Raw genomic sequence first — 21,111 nt, 5'->3', positions numbered from 1 at the left:
GCACAGGCATGGCGGGGCGTTGGGCCCGGGGATCTGCACTCGGGATGGGGGCGTGAGCTCTCAGCAAGTCAACAGAAAAGCACAGATTTACGCCAGTGGAGGAGCTAAGCCTTTGCATTTTAATTACAAAATGTGTGTACACATTCACAGCCTTGTTCCCAGGGGTCCTAGTGCCAGGAGAGAGGAGCCCACCCGGTGGGGCCATGGCCTCGGTGCGGCGGGGCAGGTGGTGGCAGCGGGGGTTCGCGCTCCCGGGGCGGTGAGGGGACCCCGAGGACCGGCCGCTCCGGGGGGGCCTACGCGGGAGAGACCTGGCTGGTGGAGACGGAGGAGGTCTCTGTCTTGCCAGCAGACGTGTCCTCGTCACCCAGCGGGTTCTTGCCGCAGCAGAGAGTTGTGATCATGCAGTTACGGAACTGGAAGAGAAGGCAGCGCGGGGTGAGGTGGGCAGATGCCAGCAGGGCTCTGGCTGAGGGGCTGCTTGGAGATCCCACCACAGCAAGAGAGGTGCCATGGCGGTGAGTCTCCTTCCCAGCTGCCTGCCGCCCTGTCTGCTGCCCTGCCTGCCGCCCTGCCTGCCGCCCTGTCTGCTGCCCTGCCTGCCGCCCTGCCTGCCGCCCTGCCTGCCGCCCTGCCTGCTGCCCTGCCTGCAGCCCTGCCTGCTGCCCTGCCTGCTGCCCTGCCTGCTGCCCTGCCTGCCGCCCTGCCTGCCGCCCTGTCTGCCGCCCTGCCTGCCGCCCTGCCTGCAGCCCTGCCTGCTGCCCTGCCTGCAGCCCTGCCTGCAGCCCTGTCTGCCGCCCTGCCTGCAGCCCTGCCTGCTGCCCTGCCTGCCGCCCTGCCCGCTGCCCTGCCTGCCGCCCTGCCCGCTGCCCTGCCTGCAGCCCTGCCTGCCGCCCTGTCTGCCGCCCTGCCTGCAGCCCTGCCTGCTGCCCTGCCTGCTGCCCTACCTGCAGCCCTGCCTGCCGCCCTGCCCGCTGCCCTGCCTGCCGCCCTGCCTGCTGCCCTGCCTGCAGCCCTGCCTGCCGCCCTGCCCGCTGCCCTGCCTGCAGCCCTGCCTGCTGCCCTGCCTGCAGCCCTGCCTGCCGCCCTGCCTGCTGCCCTGTCTGCCACCCTGCCTGCAGCCCTGCCTGCTGCCCTGCCTGCAGCCCTGCCCGCTGCCCTGCCTGCCGCCCTGCCTGCCGCCCTGCCCGCTGCCCTGCCCGCCGCCCTGCCTGCTGCCCTGCCTGCAGCCCTGCCTGCCGCCCTGCCCGCTGCCCTGCCTGCCGCCCTGCCTGCCGCCCTGCCTGCAGCCCTGCCTGCTGCCCTGCCTGCTGCCCTGCCTGCAGCCCTGCCTGCCGCCCTGCCCGCTGCCCTGCCTGCCGCCCTGCCTGCTGCCCTGCCTGCTGCCCTGCCTGCCGCCCTGCCTGCTGCCCTGCCTGCAGCCCTGCCCGCTGCCCTGTCTGCCACCCTGCCTGCAGCCCTGCCTGCTGCCCTGCCTGCTGCCCTGCCTGCCGCCCTGCCTGCCGCCCTGCCTGCCGCCCTGCCCGCCGCCCTGCCTGCTGCCCTGCCTGCCGCCCTGCCCGCTGCCCTGCCCGCCGCCCTGCCTGCTGCCCTGCCTGCCGCCCTGCCTGCTGCCCTGCCTGCCGCCCTGCCTGCCACTCGGCGGACACAGCCCCAGCTCCTCCACCACCCCAGGCCCGGCTGGTTTCAGACAGGATGAACTGTCGTTTACAAGACTTGTGCACCACCCAGGATGAGCTGCACGGTCGCCCTCCCGCATGCCGGAGCAAGATCAGCTGGAAACAAACGCCCCTCCCTGCACACGGGTACCCGGAGGTGCCACGGCTCACCGTAACCTGTCATAAAGCAAAAGACAAAGAACGAGCTTGCCCAGCATCCTGCCGGTTACCTGTTTGTTCATGACGATGTAAATCACAGGGTTGTAGATGGCGGAGCTCTTGGCAAAGAAAGCCGGGATGGTCATGAAGATGGGTCCAAAGTCCGACCCCTGGTTGGTGAAGATGTAGAACGCGACGCTGGCGTAGGGCAGCCAGCAGATCAGGAAGGCGATGACCATGATGATGACCATGCGGGTCACTTCTTTCTCTGCCTTCTGGGTGGTGGCAGACTCCTGCTGCTGGGCGGCCGCCTGCGGGCACAAGGGAGCGGGGCTGTGGTGGGGCTGGGGAGGGCTGTGCCGGCGTGGGGCAGGACGCGGGCTCAGGGCTTGGGGTGGTCGGGCTGCACATCTGGAGTTCGCGATTTTCCTCTTTGTGGAGTGCCAGCCTGGCCCCGAGGGCCCTTTCTGTCACCAGTCTGGAGCCTGGCGGGTCCCCTTCCCAGCACTGGGGACGGGGACGGCCCCGGCCACCACCGCCCGCTGGTACCCACCTCCTTGACGGTGCAAACCAGGTTCCCGTAGCAGAAGAAAATCACCATCAGCGGGATCATGAAGTGAACCACAAACATGTAGATGACGAAAGATTCGTTGTTGATCTCCGGCTTCAGCGTGTAATAGTCGATCCCGCACGAGCACTGCATGCCCTCAGGGATGTACCTGTGGGAGAGCCCAGCTCAGCGCCAGCCAGGACACGGCTGGAGGCCACGGCCGAGCCGCCGGCCCGACCCCACAGCCCCGGCACGGCCGCCTGCCTACCTGGACCAGCCGAAGAGCGGGGGCGCCGCGCAGGCCAAGGCCATGACCCAGGAGAAGGCGACGCCCATGATGGCGTGGTTCTCCCCGAAGCGGAAGTTGCTCATGGGCTTGCAGACCACCACGTACCTCTCGATAGCCAGGACAACCAGCGACCAGAGAGCGATCTCACCTGCGCCGGGGAGAGGGGGACGGGACACAGGGACTTTGAGCAATGGGAGGAGAAAAAAACTGATGCCAGCACGAGGCCTCCTGGGACAACCCCAGCAGCAGGTACAGCCCCGCCAGGGTTCGGACAGTGAAATGGACAAAGGCCAAGTGCGGCTGCAGGGGAAGGAACGGGCAGATGCCTCCTCACCACCGCTGAACCCCCCGCTGCTGCTCCCTGAGCTCACGGATCCCACTGCTCATCCTGGGCAAGTGCCACGTCCCCTCTCGGGGATGCACGAGCGCCCATCGCCCCCAAACTCCCCTCGCTGCCCACAGCTCCCCAGGAAACCTGTGCAAAGGACCCAGCCGGGGAGCGGCTGCCCTTGGCTGGAGGCCGAGCGGGACAGAGGACGGCGTGCTCAGGCACACCGCTTCTGTCCGGCATCTGTTTGGTCAAAGCCGGACGGCACAGCGAGCAGAGCCAGCCCGCGCCACCACGCACCGCAGCAGAGCCACACAGACACAGCCCCACGGACAGGAGGAACACGTTTGTCATCTCCCCCGTCAGAAAGCAAGCCAAAAAGGTGTGCAAATCCAGCAACTGCAAAATCTGCTGCTGGGTTCTTTTCATTGCTGCACCGTGTTCTCGGGACACGGAGCAGGTGGCAAACAAAATAAGGTCAAAAAAAAATAAAGTCGTTTGTCACTTTCTCCACCTCCCACCCTGAACCACTGCAACCTCCTCAGCCCATGGGCAGCAGCCCCAGCACCTCCCAGGTACCGCGGCTTCCCAGGTCACCTGAGTGTCCTCCCTCCCCCTCCTAAAACCTGGGGCAATTCCTGGCAGATTTTAGGATATTTGGAAAACTCACCACCCAGAGTAGCAAAGAAGCCTTCGATGTAGCAGCCCGTTACTCCAAAGACAAAGTACCCATTCATCGAGGTGTACATGGTGGTTGTGAAGCCTCCAAAGACCATAAAGAGGTCGGCGATCGCCAGGTTCAGCAGGATGTAGTTTAGAGGTGTCCGGAGCTTCTTGTGCTGGATGGTGACGTAGAGCGTGAGGAAGTTGACGGGGAAGCCGAGCAGGATCAGCATGAACATGTAGGCAGCCAGAGCCGAGAACTTCCAGGGCTCAGCCAGGTAGTACTGGGGGTACTCGAAGGGGCTCCGCACCACCCCGGTCTTGTTGGACATGGGCACGTAGAAGTCTTGGCCTTCTGTCCCGTTCATGGCTGCGGCTGGCGAGGTGCCTTTGGCTCTGGCTCAGGGGCGGTGTTGGAGCGCGGGGGGATCGCTCTGAAGTGGGGCTCCCGCCACCTCTCAGCCTTCGCCGGCACCCCCAGGAGAAGCAGCTCCGCTCACCTCCACAGGACACCCCTTTTAAAGTGCCCCCTGGGGTAAGCTGCAGGCACCGGTGTCAGCGCGATTAGGGCTTACAGAATTATTAATCATAATCATCCAGGGGTAAGTGGCTTTCCTGGGAAGGCATTAAGGTGACACCTGTTGCTGGCCCGCGCTGTCATTGCTGGAGACCACGGCTCACGGTCACATATAAAGAGGTGGCTCTATGTCGCACCTTTCACTTCGGGGCCCCAAACCAGGTGGCAGCTCCTCGCGTGGGCTCGCTCCTCAGCGCGGGCCCTGCACCGCGCAGGAATTGCACCCGCAATGCAGAGCTGGCCATCCGCACTCCCATCACCCGGGAGGCACCTGCGCCCCATCCCAAGGCCCCCCGCCCGCCCCCTGGGCACCCAGGGGTGCTGCCCGCAAAGAGGGACCGGGACATGTGCCCGTGGGCTGCCAGGGAAAGAGGCGGCACAGGGGGATCCTTTGCTGGTTGTGCTTCTCAAGGCTCCCAGGCCGAGCTCTGGGCACCCGCCAGCACACGGGAGCTCCGTGCTGTCCCCAGGGACAGGAGCTTGCAGCTCACACCCCATGACTGAGGGTCTGGGGGCTGCGGTGCTGCTGCGCTGGGCAGGTGGTGGTGGCAGGTCTGTCAGTGACAGGGCTGTCCCAGGCCTGTTCTTACAGGGGCAGCAGGATGGTGACACCTCTGGCCCCACTGCAGAGCCATCCCCACAACCGCCGCTCCCCGTGGGAGGCTGCACAAGGTGCTCTCCAGCAGCAGCAGCAGCATCACCGACCCGTCCACGTGCTCGCAGCGCCTTTTTTTCTGCCCCAGGATGTGGCTGGGGAGGTTTGAACAGCATGCCAAACCCTGACCCTGCTGGCAGGTTCCCAGGTGTACCACCTCTTCTGTGCTTGGCTTTGTGTGTGGTTTGGGTCACGCTAACGACACTGGTAACACCTAATAAATGACCTAGTCCGTCTGTCCTGGACGGGTATTGCTCTGCACAGGAGCTGGGGAGCTGCTGGAGAGGGCACTGAAGGGAGGGTCTGAGCTGAAGCCAACACTCAACTTCATGTGCTGGTTGACAGACATCTCCGGTCTCCCTGAAACCCCGCGGGATCATCACGTTCCCCAGGGAAAGGTGTTGCTGGAGCCGCCCACGTCCTCCGTGTCTCTGCCTCCCCACTCAGTGCCCTCGATTGTGCTCCAGACGCTCTTCGTACCAGCATCTGAGCTGGACTTTACCTTTCCTTAACGTTCCAGAAGCAGTGGGACGTGCAGCAGAGCGAGCACAATGTGGCAACCGCAGAGGATCTCTCTCCTGGAGAAGGTGGTTCCTCACAGTTTGCACCATCAGGATTAATCCTTTCAGCTCCAAAGCTATTTTCCCTGTCCCCTCTGTTTTCCACCGGCTGTTTGTCACCGTTCTCACTAGCGGTTCCAGCTGGCAGCGGGCACCAGCCGGTTCCCCGCGGTGGCTCCGCAAGGACCGTCAGCCCAGCCCCGGGAAGGGTCAGAGGTGGAGGGGAGCTGAGCGTGTCCCCGAGCTGAGCCGGCCCTGCAGCGGTACCCGCGAGCGCCTCGTCCAGCACCAGAGATGTGCCAGAATCACTGCAGCGCGCATCCTCCTGGCCTTAATAAACAAACTTCCTTCAGTCCTGGCCTAGTTTTGACCAGTGCTCCCTGTGGGTTAGTTTGGTACATGCAAAAGGTTTAAAGGAAAAAAGCACAAAGCTCTGTGCTCTCTTTAAAGAAGAGACGGAGCTGGGAAACCTTCGCTCTGAGCGGGGAAGGGCTGAGGGGCCTCAAGGGCTGGCACCAGCGGCAAAGCCAGAGCTGGGTGCTGCACCCAAAGGTGGGCACGACCCCTCCAGAGGGTCCCAAAGGTCTTCCTGCCTGTTAACGTGGAAACACCGTGTCCTCACACACCTGCCGCTCACCCTAAGTCCCTCTCAATTAACTTTTCGCACGTGTTGCTGAAGCCAGAGCAGTGCCACTATCTAATTGCAAATGCAGCTGTTCGTAGTTGTATCTGGGCACACAAGGATTAGAGGTTTATCTTCCCAATACACAAATATGCCACCTTAAGCCCTGATGCAATAAGCCGCTGCTGAGGTGAGCAGCTGCTGCGCGGGGCTTAGGGCCGGCGTGCGTCACCGCTGCGCGGCAGAGGGACAGGCCGGGGACGCTGCAGCGGGAGAAAGCTGTTGGGACTCCGCTCACAACGGCTTCAGAGCCAAGCGCCACGGTGGCACTTCTTGTGCGTCCAGAGACTTCGGATCATGAGGTCACCCAAGAGTTTCACCGGCACAGGCTGCTCTGGAACCAGACTGCGCCCCGTACAAGATGTGTTGAGCATGGTTTTGCCCAGAAAAGCCCAATGCACTTTTCAAGCCTAGACTGTATCCACAGAGACATGTAAAAACCCACTTCCTTGCTTGGTCCATTTTGTCCCTGTGTCACGGAAAACCCTGTCTATCTTTCTAATTTTCCATTCCCACTCGCTCTGCAAAACCAGCTCAGTTCTGGGAGAACGAGCCGAACCCCATGCTGGCTCCCATGGCAAGCAGCATTGTTTATCCATGCTGGTCGCGAAGTCTTCATTGCAAACAGTGACAGATGAGTCACAAAGCAGACAAGCAGTAATTAGAACAGAATGTTTTTGAAGTGGAAAATTAAGCAAACTTGGTCAGGAACCAGCGAGGGCCTCAGAGAGCCCCCGGGGCCGCTGCAGTGTCACTCTCGAGAGCACCTCGAGCAGACATGGAGACAGCGCTGCTTCCACGTGCAACGGGCTGTTCATGCGGCGGCTGCTTCACCAGCCCCAGCGACAGCTCACGACAGCGCAGCAGAATGTCATTTCCCACCCAAAACAAAGGGAGGCTGTGCCAGACGGGATGTCACAACAACAATAGAGCTCATGGTAACATGGCACAATTTATACTGAATTGAAGTCAAGAGATCTATCGCTTCCCAGCTCGGTTCCAGCCCGGCTGGTTACCCACACAAGCCCTCCCACTGCCCAGGAGCCGCTCAGTGACCGGGGGCAGGGGTGAGGGGCTGGCTGGGACGGGGCTGCCCTTCCCCACCGCGGCCTGTGCTGCGGAGCTGTGCGTTTGTGTCTGAGGCAGCGCTGGTAACGCCGCGGCGCAGCCAGAGCTCGGCACTGGCGTTCTGTTCCCCGCTCCGTCCCCCAGCAACAGGGCAGAGCCGGGCACGAGCGGGAGGGGACAGGGCTGGGACAGCTGCCCAGAGGATCCCCCAGCGGCCCACGGTGTGCGCAGGAGCAGCAGCTCGGAGAAAGGAGGAGGAAGGGACGATGTGCTCGCCTTCCCAAGGACCCGCTCCACACTGGGGCCCTGCTCCCCACACTGGGGCCCTGCTCCCCACGCTGGGGCCCCGCTCCCCACACTGGGGCCCTGCTCCCCACACTGGGGCCCTGCTCCCCACAATGGGGCCCTGCTCCCCACAATGGGGCCCTGCTCCCCACACTGGGGTCCCGCTCCCCACGCAGCAGGCTGGACATCTGCCATGGGGACGCCCTGAACCAATTCCTATTGTTTGCATAAAGGGCAGTGAAAAACAGTCCCGTTTATTTGAAGATCTGTCAATAGTGGATACACATTAAAGAGTAAAACAACTCCTAACACAAGAGTAAAGACAACAATTACTCCAAGGCTGAACCTGAACCTAGAAACATTCCTGTAAAAATCTGTGGCACTTGAGCTGCTTGTCTGGGAAATGTGGAGGACATTCACAAACAGACATTTTCATTTAAAAAAATAGTTATATTTCTTCACCTCAGTTCCACTCAGGTACCAAACGGAGCAAGGCGAGTTAACTAAGCTCAGTTCCACTCAGGTACCAAACGGAGCAAGGCGAGTTAACTAAGCTGGCAGGAAAACTCTGAATCTACACAGTGCTTTGCCAAGCCAATAGGGAAGTGCCTCGCTGAGGTGCAAGACTGTTTTTCTTCATTGGTTTGACTCATCTATTTTCCGTCGACAAAACGGACAACAATTGTGCTGGAGCACAAGAAGCTCATAGTCTTCTGTGTGAAACATCTGTTAATGAGAAAGAGATTTAGGGACAAGTTAGGCTGTGACTAACTCAAGGAAAACGCGAACAGAGCTCACCGGCTCCTGTGAGGCACAGCCCATCTGAAGCTGCCATCGCGGGAGAACCGGTCCAGAGAGCTGCAACCCGCAGCCGAGCAACACGGCTCCACAGGCCGCTCCCCGTGCTGCCGGACGGGCACACACCAGTTCATTGCTTTCGCAGAAGGAAGGACAAGACTTAGACACTTTCTCTGGAAGCAAATACGACTGAGTTCCAGTATTTCAACAAGCCGTTCCTGAGCGGGGACGAGGGACTGAACCACAACTCAATTACTGACTGATTTTCCCCGCTAGACCAGGCTGAAAGTTGGCGCAACAGAGCAAAGAGAAATAAACACAAAGCAGCATTTGCTGTTCAGCCAGGGTTTGCTGGAGGGGCTCTGACCCGCTGCCAGTGCAGCTCCTCACATCCAGCCACCTCCAAGCTTTCAGAAGGCGGCTGCTCCTCCGCGCATCACGCCGCTGGGGTTTTGTTTTCATTGCCTCTCTGTCTCTACGTCATTCAGGATCTTGTTGAATACATTTTAAAGTCTGAGGTTTCAATGATTAGAACTGTTTCAGCCATGGGGTTCTCAGTACCGTGTTTGGTTTGGTTTTTTTAAACCTATGAACACCGTACCTGAAAGCACGACGGGCACATGGTGATGGAGGCGTCCGGCAGCAGCGAGCGGTAGTACTGCCACCGCAGCGGCCTTGGCCAGCGCTTGATCAGGACGTCCCTCCGGCTCAGGGACTGCAGGACGGCTCGGTTCACAACCACCGGAACGAATTCTGAGCCTCCCTGCTGCAGGAGAGGGTTTAGAAAGAAAGTTACCAACTGCAAAGCCCTTTGAGGATTAATAAGATCTCGTAAGAAGCGAAGTTCAGTAGGAAAACCTGTAATAATATAGAATTACCCGAGGTCCCTTCCAATCCCTAACATTCTGTGATTCTGTGAGTCTCGTCGCAAACCCAGTGTCAGCTTTATTAGTACCTCCAGCAACAGCAGCATCCAGCCACAGCTCTAACGGGTTCCAGCGAGCTGCTGTTACTCATTTCAACACAATTCCTGTTAACCCCACCCATGGTCTTTATCAAAACCTCCCTGTAAGTGCTGGTTTATAGGTCCACTGCCTCCACACAGTATCCCCTGGGGGCCAGCCCTGCTGCATCGCTGTGGGATGATAAAACCAAATGCCAGGAATGTTTAAGATCTTTGTTGTTTTGTGGGGTTGGTCGTTTATTTAGGTATTTATTTTTTAAGAGATGAGATAACTGGTACGTCCCTTTCTCTCTTGAGCTCCCTCCCTCTGGTCCAGTCCCGTTTTGTATCTCTCTTGGGGTTGCCTTTGTAACACATCCACACCAGAAGAGTGGCATGGATTGCAAGTTAAGATTTTCTATTCATTTCTGCTGGTAGCAAGAAAGAAACAAGTGGCAGGCGCGGGTAAGGCTCTTACCTCAAAGCTCAGTTTTGCTGTGAAGGGATCGTCATCTTCAATATCTGCATTGTCCTCGAGCCTCAAACTCTGTGCCTCTAGTTGCTTTTGTTAAGGAAGAAAGAGCGTTCCTGTAACACTGGCTGTCCTCAGAGCGGCCAGCGCTCACGACAACGAAAGCACGTCAGCAGGACAGGAATTCTTATTGCTCCAGAGGACCAGGGTATTCTCAGACTGCTACAGTGCCCAGAAGGCTACAGACAGTGCGGGAAGGGCTGTCTGCGGCTCACCAGGATGGGAGGGTTTGTCACTGCAGAGCAGCAAACCCGACCACAATGCGTGACATCAGCCCTGCGGGCTCTCCCCTGCCCCGACGGACGAGGAAAGCAAAGGAGGCCACCCATTGAAATGACATGTTGAGCAGCCACGGACAGAGACTGTGTGTTCTTGTGCACATCTCCGCACCCACGGCCCCGTGGAGCTCCGGGTGCCAAAGCGCAGCAGGACGGTCCCAGCAGGAAGGGCTGTGCAGGACGCCCGTGCCGACGCGCGCCGCGCACCGCAGAGCTCCCCGCTGCTTACGGACAGAACGTCAAACAGAACAGGTGGAGCGTGCATTCCGGTCGTGACAATAAGCACTCCACACCATTAGAAACAGAGTGTCCTGATGAAACAGCTTTATGAAAATGTTAGATTTAGTTAAAACATGACTTTGGTTGTTATACTACCTCAAAAGGGACACACAATGCAGTTGTAGTCACATCAGTCATATAACAAAAATTTTAAACATAAAAGGGGAGAAATAAATTCAAAATTGTTGCTTTTTTCCCCATAAGAAAAGGACTGGAAACCAATTCTAATCAAAAGGATACGGTCACTCATCATCTCTTGCCATTTATTCTTTCTTTTATTCAGTCTTGGAGCTTCAAGATCAATGAGAGCTACAGCTTCGTCATCTGTGATGCCGTCTTCCAAATAGAACTCGACCAGGTGCAGCACTTCTGAGGGGCGAGAGAAGCAGGAGCATTTCACCTGCAGGAACCCGGCAAACGCCGCGGGGAGACTGCGCCCTGCAGGGAACGGGCACCCCGGGCTGCTGGGACAGCGCTGCTCTGCACGGTCGTGAAGCAACTTAAACACAACTAAACCAAACCAAAACCCCCTCGGCTTCTCGAAGGATTGCATCTGCGCCAATGAAACACTTCATACGTTCAGTGTCTCCTGACAAAGCGACGCTTTGCTGCTGCTGCTGCCTTGCGGTAAATCCAGCAACCCCGGGACAAGAGGCGCTTACCCAGATCTACCAACACTGACAGGAAGATCCGTTTGCCCAAATACCACTGCAGCGGGAACAAAAGCAGCAGCAACCCCCTCTGCTCAGCTAACATCTGTCTCCTTGGAAAGCACCAGCACCCGTGATGTTCCAACGCACCGTAGGAGGAAGCGGAGAAGACGAACGGCTGTCTGCAGTTAACGCAGACGTTCCCCAGGTTGTTGAGCAAAGGGTTGTTGGTCGAGCACCTGTAGCACAAGGGCACGAGCTCCTGCAGAGACACACACTGAGCACAGTCATCGGGAAAGAGCAGCACATCCTCAGCCCTTTGTTTTCAATTAAATACGCGCTCCGTAGGTTTATACCACTGATATTACATCAGCGCAAATCTGAAGAAATACTGCTGTGAAAGCAGATCCTTGAACATCTGAAAATGCTTTCCCTTTTTAAGAAAACGGCAAGTTTTCACATTAAAACTAGCTGTCTTCACCGCTCTAACAATTACATTTTCACCTTGCCTTTGCAGTAGCAGAATTCCACATCAAATACACAGTGACAAAAGAAGCTGAAGGCGAGGTTACCAAAGTAAAGTTTTTTGCTTCAAGATTTGGTCAAATGTAAGTTCTCCAATTAATTCCTCTCTCTTCAAGAGCACAGTTATTTTAGGCATTTCTTAAGATTGTGTTCCTATTATTCCGGGTGGCCAGGTGCACGCTCACTGGCACAATACAGTTTATTTTTAGTGAGCACTCCATGAGACACAGCTTTATAGAACACCGCACAAAGTCAGCCTGCAGTTAGAGAAGAAAAGGCGTTAAACAGGGCTTGAGGAAGGAAGGTCACTGGAGGCGTGGGGGCGGAGGGAAGGGGTGCCGGGAGCAGGACGCGTGGAAGTCACCTCCAGCTGGAGAGAGAGACGAGACGGGGGCAACTGCGTGTGCATCCAGAGGAAAAGGCTTGGGAGAAATAGCAGGCAGCGAGGACGGGAGCTGAGGAGAGGACAGGGAGGGTGGGAGCGCCCACACAGAAAGGGCTGATTTCAATTTGTTCGCAGGAGCAAAAGGAAGTTTGACCTGAAGAACAGTGATAAAAGGACCGCGTTTCCAGCAGAAATACAATTATCTCACAGAGCTATGCATAATGTATTTCAGATTTTTTTGTGCATACAGCAGCTCAGCTGCTTGGATTAGGCCACACATTAATGATTAACAAGAACCACATTAGGACTTACCTCACTGTCATGGAATGGCTTGGACCGGATTCTCAGGCTGCCCAGCTCGATGGATTTCTGGAACCTGGCGGGCACCTGCAGGCCCTGCAGCTTGTCGTAGGCATGGCGAGCCAGCTTGTACGCTCCGAGAGCTCTGCTCTGCTTCGCCAGCGCAAATAAGGTATTGCTGTAATTTAATTAAGGAATTAAAATACACACGGCATTTAGGAAAAACTGCAACACGCTGCAATCAGAAAAGCTGTGGAATGAAGCACATCCGAGACCAGCGCTTCAAGCGCGCTTTGACAAGAGAAACCTACCTACAGAGCTCTGTTTAAAACCAAGTGTGAAAAAACTATCCCAGTGCCTGTGGGGAGTTGTTAGCAAGGTAAGGAACCGACCCTACATAAACACTGCTTTGGTCAAATATTCTGACGCCATTTACCCAATTTCAGTAATTTGGGGGCGAATGGATTTTCCGTCAGCAGTTGAACACACAATGGTTTGAAGGTGCCAATTTGTTTCTTATGGACAAAATTCCATTTCCATTAACTATAACGACAGCCAAAACTGAAGATCCCCTACAGGAGACCTCTGCACTGTGGATCAACATCAATCCTTCCTTTCATGTATCTCACAAGATAACTTCTTATTTGGCTCTGCATGGGAAGGATACACTTTGGAGATGCCCAAAGGAATCTCCTTTGTTAAGCTGTGGAGCAGAAACCTGGACATATTGAAGAGGGTTTCGGCCAAGTGGAAGCTGAAAGGCTCCTCCTGCAGCATTAAAAATACAGACACATATTGCCAAGCTGGAAATCAACAGCTCATGTCACTGAGCATCACAGCACTAGACATCTCGAGTTCCGTGTTTCTTTCATACAGCTGCAAAAAGAAGAGGTGCTGACAGAATGTAGCAAGTGGGTTTTGCATGTCTTTATCGCCAAAGCTCGCGCCTGCTACACGCAGAAAGAGAGAGATCCACGAAGCTCACCCGGAACCTTTCCCGCGGTATGTGCGAGCCCGGCAGCCTGGCCAGCGATGGCGCGGCGCCCAGCGCCGAGCGCGGCGCAGTGCGGTCAGAGAGCACAGCAGCGCCTTCTGCGGGGCAGCAGCGCAGCTCGGAGCTTCCCAAATGCCCGACAAAAGGTACTTTCACCAGCACCGGGCTGGAGCTCACGCGTCCCTGCCGTCCCTGGGCGTACTCCACCGCGCCGGGTCCCAAGGCACGGTCCCTTCTCTGGTCACTCCTGTTTCCCCGCGACTGAAGGAAGAGCTGAGGGCAGCCTGTGCAGGACCAGAGGCTCAGGTCCCCCGGAACCAAACGGGCTGGGGCGGGACGCGAGCACGGGCGCGACCCCACCCGCACCCACAGCGCAGGCCTGCCAGAGCTGCACCGCAGCCCTCCGGAACCCAGCCACGGCTCTTCCACAGAGCAGCCAAAGGCAAAGAAATACATACAGTCACATACAGCATTGCTAATCTACGCTCAATATGTAACTCCCTGAAAAAATATTAATTATTTCTAGTTATTTCTGGGCTGCCTAGAAAGAAAATGCTCAGGAAGCATAAATACACAACTTCTAAAGTGAATATCTTACAGTGTATCTTTGAATAAAGTGATAGACGTGGTAAACTTCTGCCAAATGCTGGTAGTGGTGAAACTTCTGCAGCATTTCGGTCGTCTGTGGTTCGTGCTCTGCGGGAGGCAAAGGCACTGGTGTGAGTCTCCAAGTCTGCGGGACTCGGTGGGGAGCAAACAGCGTATGATGGTTCCAGCACCAGCACTTCCACAGACATATGTACCGGCCCAGGTGTGTCCCCCCGTGCACTCCACACGTTACACAGAGTTCTGTTTTGCTCAGCAAAGGGCTGGTCTGGAGCAGGCGCGGTGGAACACACCAGCTCAGGCAGCGGCTCCAGCGCGGCTGGAGGCCGCAGCTCACAGGGGACAAGAGGAGCTGTGCACACTGGAAGGCTCAGCCATAGCTGCGGAGTTTACAAATACATGAGTTTTGAAACATCCGTTTCATAAATATTAAAGGCACTACTAAGCCAACTGAAAAATAAAAGAAACGGTACTTATAGCACCAGGCAAAAGGCAGCACTATCAGGTTTTTTGTATTAATTATTACTAAATTATACTTATTATCTATTGGATCCGCCTCTCTCCCAGTGAAATACATTCAGGAGACAAGATGGTAGCTAATGAACAATCAGCTTTATCTCTGTTGGCAGAAATGATCTGCAAATCTCCTCTCCAACCCATGTTCGAACCCTAGATGCACCTTATACTCCAAGATCGTATTTCATTTACTGGTACATTAACCCTCCAGCCGCCTTTGCAGTTACAGTGTGTTGTGGGACGGGACATGAGGACAATTGGTCCCAGGGACACCATTCCGATGCCGCTCACATTTCCAGCAGAGGCCCGCGCAGGCTGATGCTGCTGGTTTGCTTATTTAATAGCGCATGGGAAAACCAGGGGGACTACAAAAATAGCACAAGCCAGAGTTATGCACAGCGCTAAAAGAAAAACAAACAACCGCCCCCAAACAAAAAAACACACGCAAAAACCCAACAAAAACCCCCACGACAAGAGCAAAGCCACACCAGAGTGAAGCGGCTGCAGCAACTCCATCACAGTTCAGGAATTGTTTCTCTGCATGCACAAGAAGGTAACAAAGCCAAACTTGCGTTCAGGTCCTTACCTCGGGCTATATCTAAGCACTGCATGGAAAGCATCCAGTAATAATAGGCCGCGTCGTCGAATCGGCTTTCCAGCACGGCGTTGTGCGTGAGCTGCTCCAGCACCCGCAGCGCCTCCCCCTGCCTGCCAGCCCTGTGGAACGCTGCACAAAGAGGATTTCACACTGCGATTGCATCAATTAGCTGAAATTAATGTTTTGAAATTAAGAGCAGTCTATTCAGCCAATACCAAATATGCTATCCAGGGCAGCATAAAAAGGATTATACACTGGTATTTTTCTCCTTGAAAGCAGCAGCACTAATGGAACATGAGAAGCATCTGTAGGTATTCTGTGGCTTTCGCACTGTCTCAGCAGCTCCTGAGCGCTCAGATTTTCACGATGCTGATTGCTTGTTTTAAATACAGAAAAGAACAAAAATGCTGTGCTGATGAGATATCTGTACAACCAAATGGCAATCTCCAAACACTGCAAATCACAACTTCATTCAAAACTACAATCGATATTTGAGGTTAGTGCTCTGGTTTGTAATGCTGAGCACTTCGAAAGAGTACAGCATTTACTACATCCTTCTAGTCTTTCTTAAGAGCCTCTCTTTATCTGATGCTCAGAAGCCAGTACAAAGAAAGATCCTGAATTCTGACTTGGTAAACATACAAACATGGTCTCCATAGAGAGTAATGGGGGTGGGGGGGGCCAGCCCCCCAATCCACCCCCCGGCACACCTGCCTCCTGCCTGCAGAGACAACAACCGGGGTCTCCAGCTCCCCCCTCTGCCCTCACCCCCCAGTTCCCTCTGGAGGCCCGTCCACACGAGGGAGGCTGCCGGCTCTCCTGACAGGTGATTTTATAGCCCTAATGAAATACGTGAAAACTCTTAGAGAAACGGGAAAGTTTCACTTGTATGAACACAGCATTACCTAAATATAAGGAAAACCTCCGCTTTCCACTCAGGTTCGTAAGGTGGCTGCCATATTTTGAATTCTATTGTGATAAAAACGTAATCTGGGCTGTCTATATCAATATGCCAAATGTTATTACCATGTGCCACACTGTGATGGAAAATTTGGACCTGTATTTAGATGTCATCATTTTTAATAGACCCATCACTTTTCTTCTCAAATAAGACTTATTGAAAACATGGATTCTGTTTGGTTTTGAATGCCGCTGCTAAGGAACTCTCCAGGCAGAGACTGGATACTGGCTATTGGAAAAGACCTGTCCGCCGCATTCTTACCTCTTTGGGCTTCTTCAAACCTGTCGTTCTCTGCGAGCCACTGGGCGTACGGGACATAGACGTCGTCCTTGAGTTCAGGGTGCTTTTCACTCACAGCGAATGCCTGAGGTACATACACATGTCAGGTTTAGAACACTGCACCGTTTAAACGGTTAAAGGGTTCAGAACAGTCCATGGGATCAATTCTTTAGCTCTGAGTAAATTCACTATAACAATACATACACAGGGAGGGTAATCCATATTTTCTCCAGTATCAAACTGATGTATTTTAAAATAAAAAGCAATCAACAACTGAAGAAAAGCAGCTAAGCATAGCAGCAGTCTGGTTATTGAAACAGGAAAACCTGAAAGTGATTATCTAGGAAATGTAGTAATTTCACAGCAAGAGACCAAAATGTTTTTATTTTTGCTGAATACATCTAATAAAGAAATCGAAGGAACACTACAAACACAGTCTAGATTCACTTTCCAAACTGACTAACGAGGCAGTAAAGGACTAAGTCTACAATCTGCCCAAGCGCGCACAGGACTGCGTGGGGGCTGCCCATTCCAGCAGCACTCGGAGAACGTGTGCTCAGGAAACCACGCCTGTCAACACCTCCCTGCGCAGAAACAAGACCCAAACCCACGGTGACGCCAGCTGCGAGGGCGGGCACCCACAGACCCGCGTTCCTAAGGAAAAACCCGGCGGAGCCAGAACTTCACCTATCGGGGGCACAAACGGAGCTACGGGCGGCCTCACTCACTTCCTCCCAGCGCTGCGTGTCCACGTGGAGCTGCACCAGGGCTTTCAGGTCACCCATCTTCAGGTAGGTTTCCGCGGCATAGCCAGGGTTCCCCAGTTGTTTGAAATAGAAGGCACATTTGGACAAAGGCTCACGCTCAGCTTTATCCAGCTTTCGAGCAATTTCAATTAACCTAGACCCAGTGAAAAGAAGACAGATGTTTCAGGGTCTGCCTCGTTGTCTTACCTTTTGTTTAACTATTGTAATAACTTAGTCTTTAATCAGTTATTGTTTAATGAGTATCCCAACAGCAGTACCATGCAACACTGGTTAAACAGTTTCCAGCAGACATTCAAAATCCCTTTTCTTTTCCTTTGCCGAACTCAGAACCTGTTCCTTCAATCTTCACCCACACGTGCAGTTATCTCAGGCCCTTTGCACAGCCACGAGGCCAGAGGAGGGAGCGGGTGTGTGTGACGAGGTGACACGTCCCCTTGGCCGCACGAGGGACGCCCGAGCCACCCGCCCAAGGTCTTATGGCAACTCCCAAACAACCCAAAGTGCCACCTGCTGCAAACCAAGGAGAATTTGGCCAGTGACAGCAGTAGCCCCAGAATTTCTAGGGATGCTGCGACCATCCTGGCCAGCTCAGGACAGCAGGAACAGGCTCTGCCACAGCACTCGTGGCCGTGCAGATTTCAGAGGAGCCTCGTGCTACAGATGAATCCGTTCATGCTCTTTACTGTTATAACGCATTTGTTTTTGTGACCCAAATGTATCCCTGCTCTCTAACCACATGGAACTTTTACAACACTTTTAATTGTAGATGTGCTTCAAATATGCAATTTGATATAAGTAAAGGCACATATCAAACAAGTTTTGTCCTATTTTAAAATGATGCAGAATTCATAACAACTCATTCAAGTTTTCAGGATATATCATCTCTGAGAGGGAACTGAAACGTACATCTCGACCCAGCCGTGGTCCCCGCTGATTTCGATGGCCTTCGTGTGCTCGCCGGCAGAGAGGTACATCTCCACCGCTGCCCTGGGCTCGTTGATATTCTTGGCCCAATCTGCTTGTTTTTTTATCAGCATCTTTGTGTCTTTGGGGTCTTCGGATCCCAGAAAATCCTGAAACAGCGCAATACAAAAGTTTGCATTACCTTCTGGTCACAAACATGGTTATAGTCCGAATTCTAAAATACATAAAGGCTTTTTAGATGAACATGATGATGCCTCCTGAGAAAATAAACACTGCTGCTGCATGCAGAGCAACACGAACTGACCCGGCCTCCAGCAACCCACCTGCCAGGCCCAGGGCTTGGCAGGAGACAATGGCAAGTCCCCTATTTAGGTAGTTTTCAATTTAAAAAAGTGGGAGAACCAGGAGAAGGATGATACGGGTGCCTCAGAGGTAATAAATACATCCTGCATTTCTTGGTTTGCTCTCTAGCGATCCTGTTTAAGCGGATACAATCATGATTTCTGCATGCTTTTCAAGAACAAAACAATACTCGTCTCAAAAACTGTAACAGATCAATTCCAAGTTTCAGATTTTCTTTTGCAAGCCAAGAAGGGATGTTTTCATCCTCAAAGTGAGCCAGCCGCACCCCATGCTCAGTTAATCGTATACTCGCTTAGTCGTATGTCTGCACCAGGAGGACCAGCCACAAATCAATTAAAGGCTCAAATCTCGTCTTCTGCAGACACTTGGTAACTATATTTCAAATAAGTTCTTTTATCAGGGCAGAACGACAGCTGCTCAAAAGCCAGAGTGCTCTGACGCGCTGGCTGACTGGCGCCGGGAGCGCGGGCGCCAGGCCCGGCGCTGGGACCACGACCACGGGGACGCTTCTGACGGCTGCGCGGCCCCCGCCAGCACCGAAGCCCCGGCACCGTACGGTTCACATGGCTGGCGTCGGCACCAGCAAAAAGAGAAGTACTTCAACACCAGAAGGCCAATCGATTGAGGGCAATTTTGCCTGTTAACGGCACAGGCTATTGTCCATCAGAGCAGCTTCTATCGAAGGGAAACACAGAACAGAGGAGAAATGGGAAGGTGAGAAGGAATTGGAAAATTACCTGATTCTGATTTAGGATTAAAACCAAACCAAAACCAGAACGGAACGACAAACAAGCCAAACCCCCACAGCAGCCGCACAACCAGGCGTGCCCCGAGCGCCGGGGTGTCCCGGTGCAGCCCCGTCCCCACCGCGCGGAGCCGCCGCGGATCTGGCTCCAGCGCCCCTGCGGCAGCACGGCCCCGCTTCGCCGAGGAACCACGGACACGTCGGGATCATCTTCCACTATGGAAAAACCAAACCAAGCGACAGAATCGGGCTGGACAGCATCCTTGACACGACTTGTTCTCCAGCATAGGACACCAAAGCAAGTCTGTAATCAAAAGCTTGGCTTCTTCCAGCATAAAGAGCTTTTTGTGAGCTCTCGGCGATCTGGTACGCGATAAGACGCCCGTGACCACATACCAAAGCGCTCCCTGAGCTCAGCCCGGCCTGGGCTCTTGGCCAGAGCCAACCAAACCCAGCACCAGGGTCCCTCTGCGGAATTCTGGCAGCATCGAAATCCAAAACCAGCAACAAAACCAGCGCGCAAGCCCCAGATATCCCTCCTCAGAAAAGTAACGGGCAAACAAGGGGGTTTTGCATATTCTGCCACGCATTGTGCAGTCCCTGTGGCAGCAGCTCCCTTCATGTGCTATAAAGCACCTTTAATTTCTTGTGCATGGAGTTATTCTCGAGGAGAGGAGACACGAGACCTTTTGCTCTCTGCTAGTTAAATATAGACATGACTGCAGCCAAGAATTAAAAGATTCTTATGGAGACTTCTGGGAAAATTCTCATCTATGAATTACATTTATGTGCAAGAGGAGCCAAAACACTGAAGCTAACAAAGACTCATCAGCCAAATATAGTAGAAGGCAGACTTACATCAGCAAAGCCCTACAGTGTTTATACGAAGCTCTTGGAAGAAAGGCTCTCTCTGCAGCACCGGCTGCGGAGCCGGCGCTCCGCGCTTCGCACGCGTGCCGGGGCAGGGTCTCCGTCCCGCGCCGCGCAGAACCGGGCCCTGATGGGTGGTGAATGAGGCCGAACAGCACGGGCGTTCCCGGACTTTGATAGGAAAACACCACTGAAGACTTAAAAGCCAAGTTATGCTTTTTTATCAACATATAAACCCATCACTTTTTAAGACCATATTCAATTCGTTTCTGCATGGAAACAGAGTCTAAAATAAAGCCACGACATGTTGAATCTTTGGAAGAAAATCTCTGGTAAACAAAAATGTGCTAGGTTAGTATACGATACACTTTGTAAAACACATTCATACAGAACTAAGACACCTATTTAAGCTCAAACTCTGAAAGAGAAATATCTTTATTATAATATGGAGGTGAACTAAACGCGTGGTGCGCTCACCTCTGCTCTGCATGTGCACGGCCTTAGGGACTTTGGAAGACAAAAAACCGAAAGGGACTCCAGCAAAATACAGGGGAAGAAACAGTCATGGAAATGAGATTTTTAGGCTTTTTAAAACGGAAAATTACTATGGATAATACTACATAATCACAATGAGAGTCACTTTTGGTAGCGTCCAACAAAATTTCCACTGAAGACCCATGGATGGACACATCTGAGAACAAGCAAAACACAATCTGCTGCCTCGGTAGCAGCCTCCAACCAATTAACTGAGAAATAAAGCTGCAATTCAAAGCCTGCATTCCATCCAATCCTTTTGTAGGATCAGACTTTGAAAACAGTTACATGTACACTAATATTTCTGCATTTCGAGTTGCAAAGGATTACCTTTGCGCAGTCGAACATGCGTAGATCGGAGAACATCTCCAGCGCCAGGTTCTCGTGCCCGCTCTTTTTGTACAGCTTCGCGGCCTCGTGGAACTTCCCCTGGTAGGCGTACACGTCCGCCAGGAACAGCTCGCGGCTGTTCTCCCCGCGCCGCCTCCGCTCCTGCAACACGCCAGAGGGACACGGAGCAAACACCCGGCCGATCAGGACCGAGGGGGGAAACAGCCACTGGAAAGTTACATCTGCAGCCTTGGGCTTTAACTGTTCATAGAAACCCGTAACAGGATATGATAATTATGCCTCTCCTGCATTTCTGGTGAATTTATAATTAAAGGATTAAATCCCTTCTTAATTAACATTAGGAAGAGCAAAATTAAATGTCACTATACAAACCAAAGTGATGAAAAATCACTTCTCTTGATTTCACAGAGGAAAATGAACACACACTATCATTATGCTA

General features: G+C 54.0%; 2 protein-coding genes across 7 annotated transcripts in view; both read right to left on the bottom strand.

Annotated features, from left to right (window-relative positions):
- Window positions 1–86: 86 nt before the first annotated feature.
- On the bottom strand, window positions 87–4,538 carry RHO (rhodopsin). Its single transcript, XM_065074794.1, has 5 exons — window positions 3,655–4,538; window positions 2,636–2,804; window positions 2,371–2,536; window positions 1,889–2,128; window positions 87–416 (listed from the first exon to the last, which is right to left on the bottom strand). The coding sequence occupies exons 1-5, from the start codon at window positions 4,013–4,015 to the stop codon at window positions 297–299; spliced, it is 1,056 nt and encodes a 351-aa protein (XP_064930866.1). The 5' UTR covers window positions 4,016–4,538; the 3' UTR covers window positions 87–296.
- A 3,155-nt stretch (window positions 4,539–7,693) lies between these two features.
- IFT122 (intraflagellar transport 122) overlaps window positions 7,694–21,111 on the bottom strand; it is a 28,733-nt gene continuing 15,315 nt past the window's right edge. Inside the window, exons 17-30 of one of the 6 annotated variants that reach the window (XR_010475201.1) lie at window positions 20,652–20,813; window positions 17,792–17,958; window positions 16,847–17,018; window positions 16,101–16,203; window positions 14,867–15,007; window positions 13,757–13,854; window positions 12,832–12,932; window positions 12,177–12,342; window positions 11,105–11,216; window positions 10,545–10,673; window positions 9,694–9,770; window positions 8,874–9,038; window positions 7,998–8,200; window positions 7,694–7,951 (exon numbers count right to left, since the gene is read on the bottom strand). Coding sequence is in view for 4 of the 6 variants with exons in the window: in XM_065075841.1 (XP_064931913.1) it covers window positions 8,111–8,200; window positions 8,874–9,038; window positions 9,694–9,770; window positions 10,545–10,673; window positions 11,105–11,216; window positions 12,177–12,342; window positions 12,832–12,932; window positions 13,757–13,854; window positions 14,867–15,007; window positions 16,101–16,203; window positions 16,847–17,018; window positions 17,792–17,958; window positions 20,652–20,813 (1,683 nt within the window). In the remaining 2 variants the exon portion in view is untranslated. Of the gene's footprint in view, window positions 8,201–8,873; window positions 9,039–9,693; window positions 9,771–10,544; window positions 10,674–11,104; window positions 12,019–12,176; window positions 12,343–12,831; window positions 12,933–13,756; window positions 13,855–14,866; window positions 15,008–16,100; window positions 16,204–16,846; window positions 17,019–17,791; window positions 17,959–20,651; window positions 20,814–21,111 lie in introns of those variants that run through there. The other 5 variants (XM_065075841.1, XM_065075843.1, XR_010475202.1 and 2 more) reach the window with 5 other exon arrangements.

Source organism: Columba livia, chromosome 10 (genome assembly GCF_036013475.1).
Source record: "Columba livia isolate bColLiv1 breed racing homer chromosome 10, bColLiv1.pat.W.v2, whole genome shotgun sequence".
Classification (NCBI taxonomy): domain Eukaryota; kingdom Metazoa; phylum Chordata; class Aves; order Columbiformes; family Columbidae; genus Columba; species Columba livia.
The sequence above is the reverse complement of the archived record's forward strand: the minus strand, read 5'-3'. Positions and strand labels throughout refer to the sequence as shown.

Bases quoted from the DNA above. Each gene is read 5' to 3' on its own strand.
- RHO (XM_065074794.1), bottom strand. From the start codon at position 4,015: ATGAACGGGACAGAAGGCCAAGACTTCTACGTGCCCATGTCCAACAAG. The intron at 2,805-3,654 runs GTGAGTTTTCCA...TCCCCGGCGCAG, and splicing joins CTTCTTTGCTACTCTGGGTG to GTGAGATCGCTCTCTGGTCG. The intron at 2,537-2,635 runs GTAGGCAGGCGG...GCTCTCCCACAG, and splicing joins CCGCTCTTCGGCTGGTCCAG to GTACATCCCTGAGGGCATGC.